General features: G+C 39.3%; 2 protein-coding genes and 1 long non-coding RNA gene across 3 annotated transcripts in view; 1 reads left to right on the forward strand and 2 right to left on the reverse strand.

Annotated features, from left to right (window-relative positions):
* Positions 1 to 17,462, forward strand: part of LOC114643553 (protein NLRC5-like) — a 5,922,889-nt gene that overhangs the window by 1,728,722 nt on the left and 4,176,705 nt on the right. The window lies entirely within an intron of this gene.
* LOC127527384 (uncharacterized) overlaps positions 1 to 17,462 on the reverse strand; it is a 902,058-nt gene that overhangs the window by 328,346 nt on the left and 556,250 nt on the right. The window lies entirely within an intron of this gene.
* LOC114641927 (NACHT, LRR and PYD domains-containing protein 3-like) overlaps positions 1 to 17,462 on the reverse strand; it is a 117,410-nt gene that overhangs the window by 94,410 nt on the left and 5,538 nt on the right. Inside the window, exon 2 of the mRNA XM_051925838.1 lies at positions 4,651 to 4,817. Coding sequence (XP_051781798.1) covers positions 4,651 to 4,817 — 167 coding nt within the window. The remainder of the gene's footprint in view (positions 1 to 4,650; positions 4,818 to 17,462) is intronic.

A 17,462-nucleotide genomic window follows, 5' to 3' on the forward strand; every position in this document is an offset into this window, starting at 1 on the left:
ATTAATGTCATTTACCTTCGTTCCCGCGTTTGACTTGTGCTGTAAATCTCTTCCTCGTTTTCAGTTCACGTGATTACGTAGGAGGTGTAATACGTGATGACGCGATACGTGACTCCGCCTCCTCCATTAGAGTATATGGACAAAAAACAGGTTCCAGTTATGACCATTACACGTAGAATTTCGAAATGAAACCTGCCTAACTTTTGTAAGTAAGCTGTAAGGAATGAGCCTGCCAAATTTCAGCCTTCTACCTACACGGGAAGTTGGAGAATTAGTGATGAATGAGTCAGTCAAACAGGTTCCAGTTATGACCATTACGCGTAGAATTTCGAAATAAAACCTGCCTAACTTTTGTAAGTAAGCTGTAAGGAATGAGCCTGCCAAATTTCAGACTTCTACCTACACGGGAAGTTGGAGAATTAGTGATGAGTGAGTCAGTCAAACAGGTTTCAGTTATGACCATTACGCATAGAATTTCGAAATAAAACCTGCCTAATTTTTGTAAGTAAGCTGTAAGGAATGAGCCTGCCAAATTTCAAACTTCTACCTACACGGGAAGTTGGAGAATTAGTGATGAGTGAGTCAGTCAGTCAGTCAGTCAGTCAGTGAGTCAGTGAGGGCTTTGCCTTTTATTAGTATAGATTATATATATATATATGTGTATATATATATATATATATATATATATATTTGTATATATATATTATATATATATGTGTGTATATATATATATAAATGTAATGAATTATTATTTATTATTATTATATAATATGTGTATATATATATATATATATATATATATATATATATATATATATATATATATATATATATAATATATGTGTATATATATATATATAATACATATATATATATATATATATATATATATATATATATATATATAATATATGTGTATATGTATGTATATATATATATGACAGCAACACTTATAACAATGACAACACAATTACATTGACAATCATGTTACGTTATTTTTAAAATGTTTCCTTTACTTTTTCATAACCTCTTTAACACACTACTTCTCCGCTGCGAAGCGCGGGTATTTTGCTAGTAGGACCATGTAGCACTTTGGGATTGCTAAAATATAAAGTGCAATATAAATAAAATTTATTATTATTTTTTATTATTAATTGGGACAAAGTGTAGAAAAATATGTTACATTTCTTATTTTTTTAGATATGGTTGCCTTTCTTATTTCTTAGCTTTGAGGAATATCTGAAAACCGAGATGGTAACCGGTGAGCCTTTGCAGCCCAGCATTTCTCTGGGTTCATTCAGTCAAGTGCTGTTAAACTTGACCGCCTCAACAAAAGCTCCTCACTAATGCAATATTGTCAGACTTAATTGTAAGCTGCAACATGTCCTCTCAATTGTTAAACATAGGAGCTCTCATCACTTCATGTCCATTGTCGAGTATGCACAATACTTTTACCTCTAAAATAGAAAATTGGTTGCAGAGAAACAAGCAAAAGTCAAAAAACAAGTGCAGCAAGCTGAACATCTCTCTGTAACTGTGGATGTGTGGCCTGATAGGAAGATGAGAGGCTATCTGGGCAAACGGTTTGAGTGAACACACACAGGTGATCAAATATGTGAACAGCTGGAAGGTCTTTGCAATGATTACAAGAAAAAAACACAAGATTACTTATACTATCACTGATAATTTAAAAACTTATATATCAGGAGAAGGTATTGACCAAACATAAGACCTGAAGACTTGTGCCACAAAATTACAGACTTGACGCCTGACTTGAGTTTACTTCAAGGACTTGAGGCCTGCTTAGGACTTGCTTCTTATTACTTGAGATTTGCTTGTGCTTGCAAAATTGGGACTTGATCACACCTCTAACTAAAACTGACACTTCGTGATTTATCCTCGCTGTTCAATCAGGAAGCTGGGGATTCTGCCCCATCTTACCACCACTTTGTCATGTGATCAAGCAGACCAACCCGCCCCCCAATCTCCCTTTGTTTCTCTTCTCTTTTCACTGCCCACGACCAGACTGGCACCTCCTTCATCTTTCACCAGTCACTGATTGCAGGCTGAGTGGCTGCCCAGGTGAACAAGTAAGAAAATGTGTGTGCGGAGACTTGATGAGCTGCTTTAAAAGTTGGAGCATTTTTACATTTTCTAATCACTTCATCAAAGGTTTTGTTATCACCATTTTGTTTATGACATATTTTTTATAACAGTGAATCATATTCAGAAAGAACAGCAATAACAGAATATAATTCCATGTACTACTAGTGAAAGTAAAACATGTTATAATAACATTTTACAATATCAGGTGGCTGAAGTCGCCTTCACAGACAGCAGATGTCTACTCAAGTGATGTGAAGGTTTCTGCCCTGTTGTGGATGAGGAGATCTGCAGATAACTGGAGTTCAAACTTCTTACACATCACATTTTATAAAGAAGCAACTGAGGGAGAATTAAAATCTGGGCTGAAGTCTCAAGATAAAAATGTTGACTGCATCTGAACATGACAGACATGGAGTCAGTGTGGTCGATAAATGACAGTGTTAGAGACATATTAAATTATTATAATCTGTAGATAATGCAGCTGTGAGTTTGTTTTAATTGTTACACAAATCCTGAGGACACGTTTAGTCACTGAAGTGTTTCTGAGCCGTCTGTCACACAGTTGTACTTAATGTTATGGACATGAACACCATGTCACTTCTCTACTTTGATTCTGAGATGCTGTGACTGAGATTCACACAAGATGAGTGCAGGATGGGATGGAGGCAGAAGAAGAAGAGGAAGAAGAATGTTAGCAAATAATGAGAACTACTGCTGCATTCTGGGACCGTAAGGGATGGTGATAAGTAATACACAATATAATTACTACCATACTAAAGAAATAAATAATTGCATTATTTAGTGAATTGAGTAAATGAACACACATTACTGTCATTCATTCCACATATGGTAATACTTTGTCATCTGGCCCCACCCACATCTGATCCCACCCCATCCGGTAATGTATTTGTGTCAGCACACAACTGCAGGGGTTTCACTGTTTTGTTATTAGAAGTGGCTGTTGAACAAGTAGAAAAAAAATATAAAAGTTGATGTAAAAGCTCTCATTATAAATGTGATGCATTATCAGTAACTGAAGCCACACAGAATGGTTATTTGTATTGAGATAGTTGAGTTCACAAATTCACCCATAATTTAACAACAGATCTAGAAATTTCAAAAATGTGTGCAGTGCACTATAATCACAATATCTCAGTGGACATTGGACTGTTGCACACATTAGACTTGAAGAATAAATATGCCAAGTTTCACATTTCAGTCCACTGGGAACCAACGTCCCAATGTCTTTCATGCTGAGAAATGGACAGACAGACAGAGAGAAAGAAAGACATGGATATCATAGTTGGTGCTTTTTGCATTTTATGAGAACACATCTAAACATGAATGGAGCTTCACAATCAAAAGAAAAGAAAGAGCTGAAGTATCATGTGAACAAAGGACAGAAATGGAGAGGATGACAACTGATAACAAGAGAATGGTCAGGTTGGTGCTTAAAATCCAAAGATAACTCCTCTAGTGACACACACACATCTGTTCTCATTCATTCAATTCAGAGTTGTGAGGGTTGCAGTGCCTATCCAAACAGCACAGGGTGTAAGGCAGGAAACTGCCCTGGACAGGACCCACTCACACACACACTCACAAACTGTGACCAAATTACAGGTAATAATTAATACAATAAGTACCAGAGAGTCTTTTAAGAATTTTTCTTTTGTTTTACACTCACATTATCTGTGTGTTACGTGTAGAGTGAGGAATACTGAATCATATTAGAAAAGAAAGTTTCTGCCAGTTGTGAACCGGCTCTCCATGTCGCTTCACTGCTGCTAGTGAGATCTTCCATGAAGTAACATGGGGACACCAAGAGGGCAGTTAGAACATCCATTAAGCATTGTGTCTGTCATAAAGTCACTTTAATGAGAACAGGTGGGTGAAAGAAGAAGTGAGCCCAGCACTGCCCCCTACTGGTGAACCCAGTCATCAGCTAAGAGGTTTCAGTAAATCTGAAACGTTCAACCTGCTGTGATGTTCTTTTACGTAAATATCCCATTAACCTCTACATATCAGACTAGAGTATAAAGATATTAAATTAGTCATAAATATCTGTCCTCCCTTAGTTGATAAGGCTTTCAGAATTGCAAACTATTGTTGCAACAAACCAAAAATAAAATAATAATAATTCTTTTCATTTATATAGCGCTTTTCTCACTACTCAAACCGCTTATCAATTGCAGGTTAAGGGCCTTGCTCAAGGGCCCAACAGAGCAGAGTCCCTATTGGCATTTACAGGATTCAAACCGGCAACCTTCTGATTGCCAGTGCAGATCCCTAGCCTCAGAGCCACCACTTCACCATACAAAATGCAAAAATGTCTTGGGTACCTCTAAAACATTTTTATTTTTTTACTTTTACCAACAAATTAATATTTTTTCCAGGTACCTTGGCAGATGTGCTGCTGATTCTAAAATTATCAAAATTAAGCAACACACCAAACAGAACTAGAACTGAATCACATGTACTGGTCCCTTATATCAGACCCTTACTGCAGGCCAGTTCAGATGGACCCCACAAAGGCTCTCCTACCTTTGACGCATCTTTGGTGAGAGCCTTCTTGCTGACCAGGCTCTCCAGGATGTTCGTCATCTTAGCTTTGATCAGATAGGCCAGGCAGGGCCTGAAGTACTCTGTGATCTTGAGAAGATCTTCATGACGGTATCTTTTGAGAACCTTAGGAATGGTCTGTGTCCAAACTGTACAGAGAACAGAAGACAGAGACAGACTGACAAAGAGCTGTGGAGACTCAGGGTTACAAGTTAGACCAACACAAACCTTCCTAGCCAGAACTAGAAAAGTCAAGAAAATGATAAGCGAGATAAAGTTCTGTGTAGCTGAGCATAATTAAGAAATCAACAACTAATTAAAGCAACAGGCTCAGTTATGGGACAAAGGTGATGGAAGACAAAACTGAGTGTCATTATGAACAACGCTGCAAATGCTCTCTCTGACACACCAACACTGAGGACTTTCAGCCAACAAATTACTCAGCACAAGTGTGTCAAGCAACACAACTGGGGGGGTCTAACATACCAACAGCAATACACCTGTATAGTGCCTCAATGGGACTGGGGCTGGCAAGTCAGAAGTTTTCTTTTTTAAAATGTCTTCTATCTATCTATCTATCTATCTATCTATCTATCTATCTATCTATCTATCTATCTATCTATCTATCTATCTATCTATCTATCTATCTATCTATCGTATGCCTACGTTAATGTACTGTCTACTGTAACTGTTCTACAACATATTGGGCTGTACACCAATTGGTTTGTTACTCCTTTGGAACTGCTGGTCTGGTCTTGGGTCATTGAATTGATTTCTGTACCATTATGACTGAATAGTTATAAAATAATTCAGTAGTTCAGATTTTTCTATGTTTATTATTTGCTTATTCATGTATACATGGATCCATGACAATTAACTGATATTAAGCTGTCTGTGTCAATAGTAACTATTGTTGTGGCAAAAATAGTCACCAGAAGGCTTTTTACCTGAAATAAAGGCTATTAGAACTCAGTGGATAGGCATACAGAGTCTATAGTTTTATTGCAATAAAATAACCATAATAATAACACGGACTCAACTCAATACGGCCAAATTGAGCTGAGCCCTGAATCGTTCAAAACCCAAAACTTATATATTGTTTCTTATCACTGTGTCCTTGTTCAATTAGCTCATTCTGCACCTGTTTTTACTGTCCATTATTTCTCTCTAGTTTCTGTTTTGCTTATTTTTGATTGGTCTAAGACTCTAAGGCAAGGCAGATGGCTTCCTTTTACCATCTTTGGGCTTTTCTTATGTCATTTCCTTTCCTAAGCCGTTCATACTATGTTATAATGGTGGCCTGAAGCTAAGCTTTAATTTAAAAAGAAATATGGCATGTGCCTTTATTTAATCATTTGCTTGGTATGCTTGATTTATATTTAATTTTTGTACTTAAGTTAAATGCTAGTATTACTAATTTTCTAAACTTATTTATGCTAGAATATGTTTTGTTCAGGGTGGCGCAGTGGTAGCGCTGCTGCCTCGCAGTAAGGAGACCCATCTGGGTTCACTTCCCGGGTCCTCCCTGTGTGGAGTTTGCATGTTCTCCCCGTGTCTGCGTGGGTTTTCTCCGGGCGCTCCGGTTTCCTCCCACATTCCAAAGACATGCAGGTGGATTGGCGATTCTACATTGGCCCTAGTGTGTGCTTGGTGTATGGGTGTGTTTGTGTGTGTGTCCTGCGGTGGGTTGGCACCCTGCCCGGGATTGGTTCCTGCCTTGTGCCCTGTGTTGGCTGGGATTGGCTCCAGCAGACCCCCGTGACCCTGCGTTCGGATTCAGCGGGTTGGAAAATGGATGGATGGATATTTTGTTCATTCTCTGACCTTGGCAGCAATGCCTTTTTGCCATCTTTGCTGATTCACTATTCCAGCTGGCTTCTTACGTGCCTACTAGGGCCTATTTTTCCTGCATTTTGTTACTGGTATTGCTCCTTGTTTTCTGGCCTTCATGAGAACAGATGTTCTCATGCCTTCTTATCTTGTCCTCTGTTATTTTCTGTGTGTCATTTTTGTCCTGTTCCATTTCTGCTCTCTTAAAACTGGTGATTTTCCTTTTTAACTAGAAAATGCAATATGACTGATTTTTTAGTTAACCATTTACTTGACCTATCTTATTTGCTTAACATTCTGTTTTTGCTATTTGCTATTATTATGCTTAATCTTAATGTTTTAGAAGCTATTAATTACTTTTATGCCTATTTATGCTAATATGTTATTTATGCCTAATATATAAAATTTTCCCTTCTATACTATCTAATATGACGATAGAATCTTTCCATCTGATGATTCCAATGCCTCTTGATCTGAGGTGACTTTTCCATAACTAAGAGAACACTTCCAGATACTAAGAAGAGAAATAGAATAGCGCAGGGGTAGTGACAGTTTATAAATATTCTATTACTACTATTACTTATTTTAATATTATTAATTAAAAATATTATTAATAATATTATTATTAATATACTACTACTTATAAATATTTATTACTTATAAATATTTCTATTACTCGTATATTTCTATACAAATGACAGAAATGCAGTATGTAATCAGCAGCTCCAGTCAGGATGTGCTGGACAGATGTCACAAGTCTCTTTACATTTAGTTTGTAGTCTTGGGCAAGAAAAATTTTTAATCTCATGTTTGTATGAAGAATAAACGTAACAAAGTTTCTTATTGAACAGGAGCCCATGGTGACCAATGCTGGACAACAGTAAACAGTATCAAAAACACAAACAGAAAGCTCCTTCACACAGTGTCACACTTCTGAATTGACAACAGGACTCTTGACCAATGAATGTTGGGGAGAAGTGGATCTTCAATTCAAAAGTGCAGTTACGTGTGAAGAGACTTTCTGTTTGTGGACTACTTTCATTTTCCAGAGATATGTATTTAACAGTATTTTAGCAGAAAATACATGTGTTCTGCGTGTTACGTGGATATGACTGGATGACTTGATGTGCGGATTATGCATCACAAGTAACGCAGGAATTTTTCATGGTCATTTTTTTATTGTTTGCTTTTGTCTAGTATTGGTCATCATTTCTCATCATTTCTCATGTTCTATAAGGAAATTTTTAAAGTCCACTCTCCACAAAAACATGAGGTGAAAGATGTTTCTCTGCTGTCACTTTAAGCTACATAGGTTAAGCATAAAAAAAATAATTCTGGGCTGGAGGTTTTCATTAAGAACTGCAGTTATATTTTCATACTTTCTTGTTCTTGTAATAATTCTTTTAGCAGCATTTTCAATTAACTGAAAGCTGCATAAAGAAACAATTTGAACAGCCAGTGAACACCACATTGCATTAGTCAATCCTTCTTGAGATAAAGGCAGGAATAATTTCTCAGTATCCTGCATATTTATAAAACGCCTTAATTTCCCAACATTTTTAAGATGGAAAAAACATGTTTTGGATAGTTTTGTAATGTGTGCTTTAAATGACAAGCCAGTTTCAAAGATAACAGCAAGATTGTGGACTGACTCTGTAGAACTGATGGTGATTCCTACTGAGTTAAATAATGACAGAATATTGTCGCAATATCGTCATTCTCTCCAATAATTAACATTTCTGTTTTTTACTGTATTCTAAGCCAAGTCATTGTTATCTTCGAATTTTTTTTAACTCACAAACACAATTAATTTAAGACAGCATCAGAGAAATGTCAGTTGGTTTAAAAGAAAGATATAACTGGGTGTCGTCTGAAAATTAATGTTAAGTTTTTTAATGAAAGATGCCAGTGGAAATGTATAAAGTGAAAACAGTAAAGGTCCCAATACTAAGCCCTACGGAACACCATATTTAAATTCCAATATATAATGATGGAGTCCTGTCAGCAGATTTCTGTATGTACTGGAATCAATTTTATAAATAAGAACTAAACCAAGAAAAGGCAGTGCCCATGGGCCCAATGCCATTGTCCAACCTGTGTAGTGAAATAGAATGGTTGATGGTGTGAAACGCTGCACTTAAATCTAATTGTATAATTACAGCGGAGTTTCATAATCAGAATGCTGCTGTTTTGTAATATGAATGGTAGCCAGACTGGAATATCTCAAATAAACTGTGATGTGTACAAAGCAAGACAAGATCTCCCAATGTAAAATTTAGTTTGCAAAGTGACACTAAAACTGACATTGAACTGTGTGTATTAATAATAATTTATTTATTGCAGCTCAATTATTTCATTATTGACGCTTGTATAGTAGTAGTAATTCAGATTGAATGGCCGAACACAGAGTTTTCTGTAGAATGACCACAAGTGGTGGAGAGTCAGTTGGCCGAGGTCTTCAGGTCTGTGTGTGACTTTGTCTGTTCCAACTGACCGTGGACACCCCAGAGGTTTATTTCCTCCATTGATGCTTCTGACTGAAGAAATTCCTATGTGGATGGCGATTCTCAATGATGGTGACCTCAAGGAGACAAAAACGGATTGCCTAGAGTACTGCTCCATGTGGAGTGAGGTCATCAGTTGAGTCCCTCAGGGGTCTGTCCTTGGACCCTGCTTACTTTTCCTGACTTATATTAATGATTCTGGTGTAGTTAGTATATTTGTGAAATTCACTGATGACACTAAAATTAGAGAGATGGCACACACTAAGGAGGCAGCAAAAAGAAAGAAAGGCCTGGACAACCTTCAAAACTGGGCAAACACCTGGAAAAGGAGTTGAATATAGAAAAGTGACACACGTAAGCAAAAGGAATGTCAATTATAAAAATATGATGGGAAACACTGAGCTACAGGAATCAACCTCTGAAAAGACACAATCATCTAAGTAATGTACAGAAGCGATTAAAAACACAAATGAAATGTTGGGTTATATCGCAAAAACTGTTGAAAAGAAATTGATAGTCATTATTCTTGGACTATTTAATGCAATAGTGAGGCCACATCTGGAGTACTGTGTGCAGTTCTGGGGCTTCATTTATAAAGCTTGCGTATGCACAAAAAGAGACTTGAAATGTGCAGCGTTCTGCAGAATTGTCAGGATGTACAGAAAAAAATAAACTTGACAGGGAAATAGGAATATAATCATAGCAACTCTGACTCATACATACACAACATTTAGGAGAAACTGGGAAATGACGACACCCATAATCAGGTAGGGAATGCAACTAAACCAGGCAAATGACAACTCACTCACATAGTAACTCACTGACTCACTGAGCTGTTATTGTAATCAGTGTTGACATGACAAGCAAATTACACCCCAAAGTGACAACTATGCTGAACTGACTGTATTTAATTCCTGAGCTAAAAAGGCCTAATCTCTGTATTTGCAGTGAAGACAGTTTTTCTCTTTTCATTAGTTTGTATCTGCTACTTGTTGTCACTTCTCTAAGAACTGGCTGACAGATCAGGAATATCTCAGCCAAGTGCCGCTCCATCATGCCTGCTGTGCTGGAAGCCATTAACTGACCGGCAGTACATCCAGTTCTTGTATGGTGTGAGTGTAAACACAAAAAAAAAACAAAAAACACAAAATGCTGTTATACATAAAAAGGCAATTTGAAGCCACGTCCAGCTCTCCTAACATGTGTTGGCCCATTGCTACTTTCTTATGTCATGCTCAAGATCCCACAGAAACGATGAGCTTCTGAACATGGATGAAGAACTGAGGGGTTTGGAGGAGCAGATACTAAAGCTTCACACTCACTGCTGGCACCTGAAAGCCCTGAAGCTGCAGTTTGATGTAGCAGGATGTTCTGAGCTGGCTTCCTCTTCCAGCAATTGCTAGTTGGCTTTGTCCACATCTCAGCAGTGTCTGAAGCTGATGAGTATCTCCTTTACCTCTGCACTCTCTCAGGACGGAGTGTCAGAACAACAATGAGAAAAGGGACCTCCACCTCAAGCACCCAGAAAACCACCGATGTGTCGAAGCTCTCAGCTCTGCACCAGCTGCCTGCCAAAGTGCTGTTATCATTGTGGGGACTCCATCATATGAAACCTGAACTGGACACTTTCTTGACAGAAGAATTTTGTGACCTGCTTTCCTGGGGCACACGTACAGGACATTGTTAAAACTGCTCCATCTGTCCTCACAAAGCAGAAAGGTGTCAGCTCTGTTGTTTTCCATAGGGGAACTAATGACTTTTGTACTTGCTAGTCAGAGTTACTGAAGGGGGACTTTAGATTACTGCTGCACATGCCTGAGAGGGGTCCTGGGACTCAGCTGCATGGATTGTCTCTGGACCACCATTGATGTTGTGATGTTTGTTGCAAAACAAAAGATGCTGGCAGAGAGGTGTGAAGGAATTTAAGGTGGCCCAGGATTGTTTTTTTCATATGCTTCTGGTATTCTAATGTTAATGCTGTGCCCATGTGTGCCAACATATGGAGGGCTGTCCTTACTGCCAACATGGATAGTAAAGAAAAGGAAGAGACACATAGTAGAAACCTGATGGTCCTCCTCCAAGACCACTATGCTGCATGGATAACAGAAGCTGATACAATTTCTTGGGTTGGTGCATATCATTCAAAAAATTAAATCTATGGAAACTACCAGATTATTTTAAATGTACGTGTATTTTGAAAAAGTGTATTGATGTACCATCATCAAATTGTACACCACCATCATAGGACAGAAAAGTTTGGTTCAAATCAAACATGGCAGGCACCATAAAAAGGATCAAAACTGAAATCTTTTTAATTTTTTGGAAACTGCAGTTTTATTACTTCTGCAACATCCTACCAACTAGAATTTTTATTTTGTTGTCCTCCTTGGCCATCTGACCATAATCTGTAATTAAGCTGCACATTTTGATTCTCTGTTGTTATAAAGTCCTCTTGTCAAATTTGCCAGTGACTTCCGAGTTTTTATTGCAGGCGACTTAACACTAGAATTACCAGAGCTTATGAAAAAACTTGTAGATCCATCCCACCTTAAATCGCTTCGCACCTCTCCGTCAGCCTCTTTTGTCCTGTAAATGTGTTGATAAGCAGCAAACAGCAAACAGACTACTATCACATCACCCCACAGCCGCACAGTTTTCTCAGCTCAAGTCTGTTTACCTGCGTGTCAGTTGCTTAGAGTTGTATAGAGTGAGAAGTCAAGCAAAATGACACCTTTTATAAATACTATATCATTATTTGGAACACTTGCATTTCATGTGTGTTCCGTGTCTTCAATGATCTATGTAAATACATCGTTAAAACAGAAACGTTTTCATGTTTTAGTAATAATTGACAAAATGTAGACATGAAGTGTATAATGTGTGAAGCCTGAATTCCAAATATCAAATAAACACTTTCACAAAATGTACAAATATAACAAAACAAGTGCGCTTCTATCAAAGAATATAACTGCAGTAAAAGAACCCACGTTAGGGTACAAAATTAACACACATTTGCTATGATCGCTTCGGTGGCGCAACGGTATCAGCTGTTGATTGATAATCTAAACTTCACGGGTTCGATCCCGGACGAGTCCATTTTGAGAAATGAGCTGCTCGTATTCTTACTATTTTAGAATAAAAACATACATTTGATTCCACTCTGTAACAGCCGGTGTAATTTATGATACATGTAAAGATTAGCTTTGTTTCTTTTTTTAATTCAGTCTTATTTTGTCAGTTGTGTTAACAATCCCAACCAAACCCTCCTGCATTTCACACTGCTGTTTTCACATAAAGACACTCTATAACAGAGGTCAACTCAGATCATGATGACTGTTCTACATCGGAGCAAGAATGCACTTTTCCCATCGCTGTACTTTCTATATGTACATGGGAAGCTCTGCACTCTACTTGTGACTTTATGCTGTAGTAAGTAAGTAAATAAATAAAGGTAAATAACATTCGATCTGGCTCTTACATACAAAGTACAGCAACGGCAGCTTCCACCTGCAGCTATAGACTCTTCAGTACGCAAGCGACTGTACAGGACGGTGCATGTGCCCAAAACATTAACATTTATATGTTACTTACATAAGTGCCAGATCTAGTGTTTAGATCTGGATGGTGTATGTGCCTCCAAAAAAAGTCTAACTGCATTCTTATACCATTGCTTGCGTACTAAAGTGTCAGTGTTAAAACATAAAATGATGTAATTGAACAAAATGTATGTGTGTAAGTACAGAAAATAGAACAGAATGATCAAACTTGTTTGTGTTTTGCGTACGTGACAAAAAGCATATATACTTTCTGGAAGTTTTCTTTCAATGATGTGTGTGACAAGAAAATATACCTTTAGGGTAAAGACTTTACCAATTGGAATAATACAAAATGAGTCAGGACGCTATTTTTATTGCTTACGTGGTCTACGATCAGGAGACTAGAAAAGCTATAAAAGGGCAAGGATATCTGCGCTCGAGGCAGATGAAGTGCGGTGTCCTAGGACTGTATTTCTCTGTCATTTTACCCTTGCCTGGTATGTATCAATAAAAGGTTTTTACTAATTTTAATTTCTTCTCTGTCTTCAGTCACAAAAAGTGTCCACAGTTTTTTGGCGCCCGGACGTGGGGCAAGAGACGGCTGGTCGACTCCTCCGGCAAGACCATTTCAGTGATCCGTCTTACCAGCGGACTGCCGTCAACTTGAGTACTCCGGCAGCAGAGCATGCAGCTCCGGCAAAAGTTAGGACTGCCCTGTCCTGAAAGAGTTCTTGCGTGAGGAGCCCCTGGTCTCCTCTTTGCTACATCCACGGTGACTGAACGGATTTCCAGACAGAGCTTGCACACTTCCAGGCTGGGGTAAGCACCGGGGAATTTACGAACATTTTTTTATTTTCTAAATTACGGGAGGGCGAGTTTCCTGTTGACCGTCTAGTCATATTCATATCTCAACGGGTTGCTTAAGGTGATGGAGACTTGACCCAAGCAGTTTGACGCATACGAAAGGTCTGACGAAAGGATACTGGCCTCACCCATATCCTAGACTCGGCTGGACGTATTGATGTAGTATTCTGCTGAACCGAATCAGACACGAAGTCACCTGAGCTGGAATCCGGGGATGTGAGCGGACAGGCTAACGGGACGAGTAACGGGGTGGTATATACAGTGGTGTGAAAAACTATTTGCCCCCTTCCTGATTTCTTATTCTTTTGCATGTTTGTCACACAAAATGTTTCTGATCATCAAACACATTTAACCATTAGTCAAATATAACACAAGTAAACACAAAATGCAGTTTTTAAATGATGGTTTTTATTATTTAGGGAGAAAAAAAATCCAAACCTACATGGCCCTGTGTGAAAAAGTAATTGCCCCCTGGTTAAAAAATAACCTAACTGTGGTGTATCACACCTGAGTTCAATTTCCGTAGCCACCCCCAGGCCTGATTACTGCCACACCTGTTTCAATCAAGAAATCACTTAAATAGGAGCTGCCTGACACAGAGAAGTAGACCAAAGGCACCTCAAAAGCTAGACATCATGCCAAGATCCAAAGAAATTCAGGAACAAATGAGAACAGAAGTAATTGAGATCTATCAGTCTGGTAAAGGTTATAAAGCCATTTCTAAAGTTTTGGGACTCCAGCGAACCACAGTGAGAGCCATTATCCACAAATGGCAAAAACATGGAACAGTGGTGAACCTTCCCAGGAGTGGCCGGCCGACCAAAATTACCCCAAGAGCGCAGAGACGACTCATCCGAGAGGTCACAAAAGACCCCAGGACAACGTCTAAAGAACTGCAGGCCTCACTTGCCTCAATTAAGGTCAGTGTTCACGACTCCACCATAAGAAAGAGACTGGGCAAAAACGGCCTGCATGGCAGATTTCCAAGACGCAAACCACTGTTAAGCAAAAAGAACATTAGGGCTCGTCTCAATTTTGCTAAGAAACATCTCAATGATTGCCAAGACTTTTGGGAAAATACCTTGTGGACTGATGAGACAAAAGTTGAACTTTTTGGAAGGCAAATGTCCCGTTACATCTGGCGTAAAAGGAACACAGCATTTCAGAAAAAGAACATCATACAAACAGTAAAATATGGTGGTGGTAGTGTGATGGTCTGGGGTTGTTTTGCTGCTTCAGGATCTGGAAGGCTTGCTGTGATAGATGGAACCATGAATTCTACTGTCTACCAAAAAATCCTGAAGGAGAATGTCCGGCCATCTGTTCGTCAACTCAAGCTGAAGCGATCTTGGGTGCTGCAACAGGACAATGACCCAAAACACACCAGCAAATCCACCTCTGAATGGCTGAAGAAAAACAAAATGAAGACTTTGGAGTGGCCTAGTCAAAGTCCTGACCTGAATCCAATTGAGATGCTATGGCGTGACCTTAAAAAGGCGGTTCATGCTAGAAAACCCTCAAATAAAGCTGAATTACAACAATTTTGCAAAGATGAGTGGGCCAAAATTCCTCCAGAGCGCTGTAAAAGACTCATTGCAAGTTATCGCAAACGCTTGATTGCAGTTATTGCTGCTAAGGGTGGCCCAACCAGTTATTAGGTTCAGGGGGCAATTACTTTTTCACACAGGGCCATGTAGGTTTGAATTTTTTTTTCTCCCTAAATAATAAAAACCACCATTTACAAACTGCATTTTGTGTTTACTTGTGTTATATTTGACTAATGGTTAAATGTGTTTGATGATCAGAAACATTTTGTGTGACAAACATGCAAAAGAATAAGAAATCAGGCAAATAGTTTTTCACACCACTGTATATATATATGGAAACGTAAACAGAAAAAGAGCACAGATTGCAGGTTTGCTGTTAGGACGGAATAAATAAATCTACATACTAATAGGAATACCGTGTTCTCCTGGGAGCTGGGACAGGACCGATAGTTGGGTGTCTCCCCTTGGGACTAAAGAAGGGAACAGTAAGGGAATAGTGAGTGGCACACTTAATACCTCGCTGATTTATACGTACAAGGGATTAGACGAATCAGTATATAGTTGGAAAATTAAATACAGGACTCAGGAAGAGCAAGGGGACATAATGGGAACTTATAACAGTAAGCCTGTTAATCGCCGCACAGGGGGATCAAAATCATTAATGCTGGAAGAATTATTTTCGGAGGATCAACAGACGCCCCGTAAAAATGGGTCTCCTAGGAAATTTGTAGAAAAGAAGACAGGTTTAGATTTCAAGAAGGCATATAGGAAATGGAATAGACAGAGTGGTGGGCGTTGGCCGATAGAGGGGACAGGAGATGCAAGTGAAATACAGGAAACTAGGAAGATCCTGTGTAGGAATAAGCAGGGTTGTTATAATAGTGGACCGTATCGAATGGATATGTTCGATAGATGGGAATTAGTAATAAAAGACAGAAATTTAGAAGCAGTACAGAAACAGAATGAATTGTTGCGGGCAAATGAGGGAAAGGCTAAAAAGGAGAAAGAGGAATTACTAATTACATTACAGAAAGTTCAGACAGGCACTGAACCACAGGCAGACGGGAGGAAAAGGAAGAATAATCCAAATAAAGACCCCCTTTATTATTTGTTCCTCTCCTCAGTACCAACCTCAGGCACCTCCACTATCCCCTCCTCTATCCCCCATTCCAACTGCCCCCCCTGCACTACAACTGGCAGAAGTTTCCCCCGATGATCCCCCAGGCACAGATCACTATGACCCATCCCGTACTAGACAAACCCCCGTCTCCCAACGCACTCGAAGTCAAACCTCCACTCACAAACCAGCTCCAACTTTTTTCTCTCCAACCTCTTCTGATCCTTCACCTTTCCTTACTTGCCCTTTAATAGAAGTTCCCAATCCCCATTATAACCCTGCCCATCTAGCCGGACCCCAAAATCCCACAACAGTTATGATAAATCGGAACTGGGACATCCAAGAACTAAAGGATGTCGTGAATGCACTTCCAGATCCAAAGGAAGTAGGAGGACTAAAATTTGTTGAACAACTTGATCAGTTAGATAGCATGTATAAGCCTAACGCTGCTGAATGGACCCAGGTACTTCGTCGAAAGCTTGGGACCACATGGGCCACTGTTTGCAGGGGTGTCCACAATGATGTTCCATGGGTATGGAACCCAGCTTTAACTCGAGGACAGGGGATTGGTGGAGAAGGCGAATTTAACCCACAATGGGAGGCGTTGAGACAAAATATTGCAGAAAAATATAAAAAAGGAACGGACTGGTCCCTTATTTCTGCTGCAAAACAAAAGAGAGACGAGACGGTTGATGAATGGGCACATAGGATTCAAGATCTTATGGCTAATCACTCGGGCTTGGAAAATGTTGATGACCGCACCCGAGCTGCAGTTCCACCTTTTGTTTCCGGTTTGCGCCTTGATATACAAAACAAGGTCCGCACTTCCTGTATTGGGTGGGAAAGTGCCACGTTTGATGAAGTCAAACGACATGCTGAACAGGCCGAAAAACAAACTAAGCAGAAGGAATCGGACTCTCATGCCAAATTATTGGCAGCACAGATGAACTATTATACCAGGAATACTCCTGACCGAGGCCGAGGATATGGCCTTAGAGGAAGGGGACGAGGACGAGGAAGAGGACGAGGTGGTTTTGGAGCTCCTCCTGTTGACCACAATAAGAATCCTTTTATTCCCTCTCCCTTTAATCCCAATGTTAATTCCTATTCTTGCTACGCCTGTGGTGAAACTGGACATTTTCGGCGGGAGTGCCCTCACAGACAGCAACAGCCCCCGCCTCCCCCTATTCCACCTGTTTTTTCTGACACCCCTGACCAACAATACTGGCCATAGGAAAACGCAGGGACCTCCAACCACTCTTTTCAACTACCTTTGCTCACCCATAATTCAGAGACTGATCCTTTACTGACATTGTTCGTTGATGGCACTGAGACTATTTTCTTAATCGACACTGGTGCCACTCGATCTACCCTCTCGCTGCCAAAGGTCCCTGCC

Source organism: Erpetoichthys calabaricus, chromosome 4, assembly GCF_900747795.2.
Source record: "Erpetoichthys calabaricus chromosome 4, fErpCal1.3, whole genome shotgun sequence".
Lineage (NCBI taxonomy): Eukaryota > Metazoa > Chordata > Cladistia > Polypteriformes > Polypteridae > Erpetoichthys > Erpetoichthys calabaricus.